General features: G+C 35.7%; 1 protein-coding gene across 1 annotated transcript; it reads left to right on the plus strand.

The window, feature by feature from the left end:
- Positions 1-11: 11 nt before the first annotated feature.
- On the plus strand, positions 12-5,948 carry LOC117103923 (profilin-4-like). Its single transcript, XM_033244562.1, has 5 exons — positions 12-732; positions 1,355-1,483; positions 1,900-2,034; positions 2,605-2,710; positions 3,312-5,948. The coding sequence occupies exons 1-5, from the start codon at positions 634-636 to the stop codon at positions 3,338-3,340; spliced, it is 498 nt and encodes a 165-aa protein (XP_033100453.1). The 5' UTR covers positions 12-633; the 3' UTR covers positions 3,341-5,948.
- Positions 5,949-5,950: the final 2 nt, after the last annotated feature.

The raw sequence follows: 5,950 nt of genomic DNA on the forward strand, positions 1-5,950 counted from the left end.
TTAATTGCAATCGGAATGAAGGTTGCTAAGAGCACAGGGTAGAAGGACGTTTCCAAACAATTCTATAATTAATGAAGATGTGATCGATTATGATGCAGAAAGCAGTTAAATTTGTTATCACTGTACTGTCTGTTTGTTTTACATGGTTTGAATGATGGTTTTGTAGAATGTTTGTTAGTATAGTAACCAACACTTCCTGTACCATACATCAAGTGATTGACAGTGGAAAAAATACATTAGTGCACCTGAATCAAGAAATCGGATAGCATTTTTGCTACAATTTTGCAGACAATCTGTGCTCCATGATAAAAAGCTGATGTTCAGTTGTCTTCTATTGACGAGCAGGATTTTAAATTCAAACAATTACAGCATCATACAGGGGAAAACATTACTGTATGGATTCATGGTGTATTCCCAAGTTGCATGCAAACCATGACTTCATGATCTTTTGTGCCAATGTTGTGGATCTCATATTACCAGAGAGTTAAAAATCTCAATGCTGTTTTAGCATGCTTCATTTATTCGTTGTGAAATCTACAGTACCTTCAAATACCCAATAAGGTGTTGTATAACTGATTCAGAATTGTTGAAACTTTGACCCTGAATACAATTGTATAAATCGCTGGATTGGATATGGTTGAGGCTGATTCTATTTGTCTTGATAAGATTCACGAATTAGTTAAGTTGGTCATAGATCACATTGATCCAGACCCACCACATTTACCAGAGCAGGTTTGAATTTTTCAGTTGCTATCCTTCCCTCTTAGAGTAGGCTTATATTTCATGCTTCTTCTGACAGGGATAATTAAACAAAAAAAAAAAAACCAAACCAACAATAACGATTGGTCCTTTAATCGAAATGTGTTGGCGCACAAGACCAGTTATATTTTGTGTGCTTGTGTCCATGGGCAAGGCACTTTATCCAAGAATGTCTGTTTTCCAAAGGAGTATAAATGCCGGGGTAGCAGTGGTGTAAAGCACTTGTTGCACCCACAACGTGCATGTAATGGATCGTTGTTAATGACGATCCGTTCATACTTCCACCGTGAATCAGCAGACGGCATTGCATTGCCTAGCATTCGCAGGAGGCGGCGTTGGATTCGTCGACTGACAGTCGTGCGAGGCAGTGAGTGCCCAACTTATCCTCATTGGCTAAAGCCTTATCAAAGCCTGATCAAACAAAATTGCTTACTTCGTCAAACAAAATTTGAACATACACTTTTGAGATTGACAGGCAAAAATCTACTCATAAGAAATGATACGGTTTCATACATGTATAGCAGTGCAGAAGTCTATTAAAATCTATTGGAGTAAAAAATTAAAGTGATTTATTTTCATTCTTTGTTTTATGCAGGATCGAGCCAAGATGAACCAGCTTCAGAATCTCTTGCACGATGCTCTGATTGGTACCGGCCATGTTGAGCACTGCGCCATCATCAGACGAAAAGACACATCCTTACGTGCAAGTTCTGCCGGTTTCACTGTAAATAAAACCTATTTACTATTTTTATGTAAAAAATAATAAATTGAATAAAGCTAGGGTATTGCTAAGCTGCATAAACATGCCAAACCTTCTGCAACTAAAATGTTGTTATTCATATTTTTTTTTCCAAATCTCTATGAACAAGTTAATTGTATCAGTAAAATTAGAGCATAGTCTATTAATCTTTGATTACACTATCAATTTTTATGTGACAAAATCCTCTGATTTGCTAATATATAGACATAATGATGTCATACAGCACCACTACATCCATATATGCACAGATCAAATGTAATCTTGCCAAATACAAATTAGTATTATTCTGTGAAATGTGAGTTGTGACAATGTAGATGTAAGTAATAAGTATTGGTACTTACAAATTACAGTACTACACAATTTTAATAATGTTCTTGCAGCTTCATAATGATCAGATGCAGAGGTTGGTGACCGCATTCAAGGATCCTCCACGTACACGAGAAGAAGGTTTGTTTTACAATAACAAACTCTACAAATGCGTCCGAGCTGATAAAAGTTCCATCTATGCAAAGTGTGTAAGTAATCTACTATTGGTCAACAGTGTGTTGCAAGGATGTATGCTAAATTGGCAGCATCAACAAGGGTCTGGGAAAAATTACCTTATTGTGGTTGCAGTTTCAAATACTGAAAGGTCCACTGATTAATCTCGGATGAGAAATTATAATACGTACTCCAAGTGCTGTATTAAAATACACGCCATCGTGTTGAGATTCAATATTTTGACATCAATTATGTCATCATAAGGAGTGATGATGCCATAATACTGAATCCAAACACCATGATGATGACATAATTAATGTCGAGAGATTGAATTCAGTTTCAAATATGTCTTAAAGCAAAAAAAAATCCTCCCACTTTCCCCCTCCCAGGGTTGTTTCTTGATTAAGTATAGAAATCACAACACTGTTTACGATCTATGTTCAATGACTTGCAGATTATGTCTAATTATACATTCCATAATGTTGGTAATAAACTAATTTTTGATGTTCTTTTATGTGAACAACTAAATTGATTATTAAAATAGTCGAATTGAAGACTATGATATTACTTCAGCATATTTATTTATATTTTTCTTTTTTCTAAAGGACAAGTCAGGGTTAGTTTTGGTAAAAACAGCAACTTTGATTATCTTTGGTACTTACAACCCAAACATGTTCCCAAGTGTATGTGTTGAAGCCATTGAAAAGCTAGGTAAGTCATATCATCTTCATAAAATGCTGTCTGATTCTGCCACATAATTTATTCCCACCCCCACATCCTGTTAACTTTAGGCATCTGCTCCTCAAAGGATGTTGGTTACCAGCAGTGGCATATCTGGGTGGTGCGCAGTGCACACACCCCAAAAAATACTTACCACCCTCCGAGTCGCCTCACCAAGAAAGTCACTGTCAAGTACTGTAGTTAAAAATCACCTTATTTTACGAGCTAGCACCCACTCAACTAATCATCAAGACCTACTTCACCTTCACTGCCCCCCCTCTCCATTTCAAGAATCCTAGATATGCCACTGGTTACCAAGATTATCAAACCTCCTTGCAAACTTTGTGCACTGTAGTTTATAATTTGATGGGTAAGAAAAGTTGGTCAACATTTCAGCCACTGCTCTTATGGGGAAAGATGGAATAAAAACAGGTTTTTTTGGCAGAGGACTGATCCTTTGTGGCCCTCATAGTTGTTAGCTTAAGGCATCCCAAGGCCCACAATAAACCAACAAATCATATACATTCCAAAGCCATATTATCAACTGTACAGTACTTCTAACAAATTAATGTTGTTTTTCTTTATTTTCAAGCTGATTACTTCAAAGAAAAGGACAAATGAGAGGAAAATTGTTGAAAGGTTTTCTGAATTAGTGCAGCTGCGAAAGATGCAAATTTACACCAAATAACAGCTTGGAAGACAGTGTACTGTAGTAGTGGTGGGTATTTCATCTAATGTTGTAAATTGCATCAATGATTATCACCTTGTGGACTTGTGCAATACTGTAGCATGGAGGCCTTGTTATTCATTTCATCAAGAAAGATTCGTCCAAATGTTATAGTTCTTCCATTTTATCATACTGTATTAATAATACTGTGACACATTTTTGGGTACGCGCAAGATGCCGACACCAGAGCCTCACTGCTGTACTTGTTCTTCTTGTTACCATAATTTTAAAAACGTCCAGCGTCGCCAGTTTTGAATGGACGTGAAGGACATTTAGTATACATCAACTAGAGGTGATTTCCAACAAACGCTCATCGCCCTTTTTTTAAGTTGGACCCCAGGGTTCCACCTACAAAACAAAACAGGGGTTTCAGTAAGGACTGTACATAAATGCCATTACCACTAATGAGGACACGTCGCATGAATGGCGCGGTCGGTTAAGAATGTGTTCAAAGAACTTAAGGTTGTGAGTTTGAATCGCGTCTTGATATTCATTTTTCTTTTTTCCATTTTTAAGGAATTTTATTTTTCTCAATGTAAAGTATTCTAATTGTGTACATACAAATGAACATTCTAAATAATTTTGTTTGTACAAATAAACATTCTGATTATTTAAAAATTTCTATCTTATTAGCTCTTCCAAAAAACCCAATATAATAACTTGTGCCTGTAGCGTATTTAAGCGTGGAGGAACGCGCGGACCGGTAAGCAGTCGCTCTTGTTATCTGTGAGTTTATATGTTACTGAAGTTTTGTCCTTACTAGGACAAATTTGTGTGATGTTGATGTCAATGTTACATCCAAATAATATGGGTATGTTACATAATTTGATAATGTGGGCAGAGCTTAAGCATAACAGCTTTGACATGATAAGACTGATTATAAATATTGATATACTGTAATTAATTAAATAGTGAAATGAATATTTAATAGATTATTATTGTTACTAACTGATTTTAAAGGCTTTTAATTCTTGATCTTTAAGCCGGACACTCACTGTGTCATACGATCGTCGGCCAACAAATCTAACTCCGTTCCCAGTGAGCGCTAGACCATGTGAAATCGTCTGCTGATTTTCAGTGGCAGTTCTAACGGATCCTCATTAAAAAGATTTGTTGCGTGGTGCCGTTGTGTTTTGCATAGGATCGCGTCGGCCGATAACTGTCAGGCCTAGTGGGTGCCCAGCTTTACTTTCCTTTGTACATTCTTTAGGTTTTTCATGTTTTTAAAATTAAATTTACTTTTTTCATAGGAGCCTAAATTCTTACCTCTGTACTTTATGAATTGTTTATTTGTATGTTTATCAAGTGGAACAAATAAAGCATATATTCTATGAGAACTTGGTTGAGTTTAGCTGTTGAGGCGCTACGTAGAAGAGACAAGAACTTGAACTGCTCTGCATTTGATTCATATTAGTACTACAGTGTGATATATGAGTCTATTAATGTACTGTACAAAAGTGTGATATATGTCTATTAATGTACTGTACAAGATTTAGTGGACGCAACATTTACTGCATACCTTCCTGTCTGTAGTTAAAGCCCTGTCCAGACTATTAATGTACTGTACAAGATTTAGTGGACGCAACATTTACTGCATACCTTCCTGTCTGTAGTTAAAGCCCTGTCCAGACTATCATCACATTTTATTTGATAAAAACATGTGACATGACTAAATATGGTCATGATGTGACTATATATGGGCATATTGATAGTGTGGCCAGAGCTTTAGATGTACAATACTTAAATAGAGCCAAAGACCTTACAATAACAAGAATTATGCATGCAAGTCTTTGATAGAACTGGAGGTTTCAATAGAGGGCGCTGTTGATATTTTAATTGCATTCATGCAATGTCAAGAATGAAGTTTGTATTATTATTAACAGTTTTTGTTTCAACTTCTTGATCTAACTTTAGTTGCAGCATTGTGAAAAGAATAGTTTTATAGTCTTTTAAACAAAATATTTCAAGAGAACAAACTGTATGGATATATATATATATATATAATTTTGCATTTGTGAATGTATAAATAATACTTCTGCTAATACAGTAATATTGTTTTGTAGATCCTTGGGTAGTTATGGTATACCTTTGATACCAAGAGACTAGTACTTTAAGCCATGTTTGCTTTGCAGTAATTTTGACACTATTTGCCACATGTATACAAAGAGTGACCTCACCTCGACTATCCGCTGTTTACCGGGAATGGTACTTAAAATACTATTTGCCACATGCACATTTTCATTTAAATGCTTAAGTTTTAGTCACACAAAATTCAGAATGAGATTTTTTATCACTGCTTTACGGAAAATAGACTGGTTATTCTCGCTAGGCATGATGGAATCGGTTTAACTTACTGCAACCCAGGGGGAATGTTTCAGAGACTGACCGCATTGTTTTTCATCGAAATGACTTTGAGTCGAGCAAAGCTTGCCTTTGATGTTCATTTTCTGCTGTACAACAAATATACTTAACAACTAATAAATTATGACAAACAAAACATCAGA

The sequence above is a fragment of the Anneissia japonica genome, unplaced genomic scaffold (genome assembly GCF_011630105.1).
Source record: "Anneissia japonica isolate Jap-2015-1 unplaced genomic scaffold, ASM1163010v1 scaffold1810_len1271414_cov176, whole genome shotgun sequence".
In the NCBI taxonomy this organism is placed as follows: domain Eukaryota; kingdom Metazoa; phylum Echinodermata; class Crinoidea; order Comatulida; family Comatulidae; genus Anneissia; species Anneissia japonica.

Excerpts from the sequence above, each read along its gene's own strand:
- LOC117103923 (XM_033244562.1), top strand. The coding sequence starts at position 634 with ATGGTTGAGGCTGATTCTATTTGTCTTGATAAGATTCACGAATTAGTT. Across the intron at positions 733-1,354 it reads CACCACATTTACCAGAGCAG|GATCGAGCCAAGATGAACCA; the intron begins GTTTGAATTTTT and ends TGTTTTATGCAG. Across the intron at positions 1,484-1,899 it reads CAAGTTCTGCCGGTTTCACT|CTTCATAATGATCAGATGCA; the intron begins GTAAATAAAACC and ends ATGTTCTTGCAG.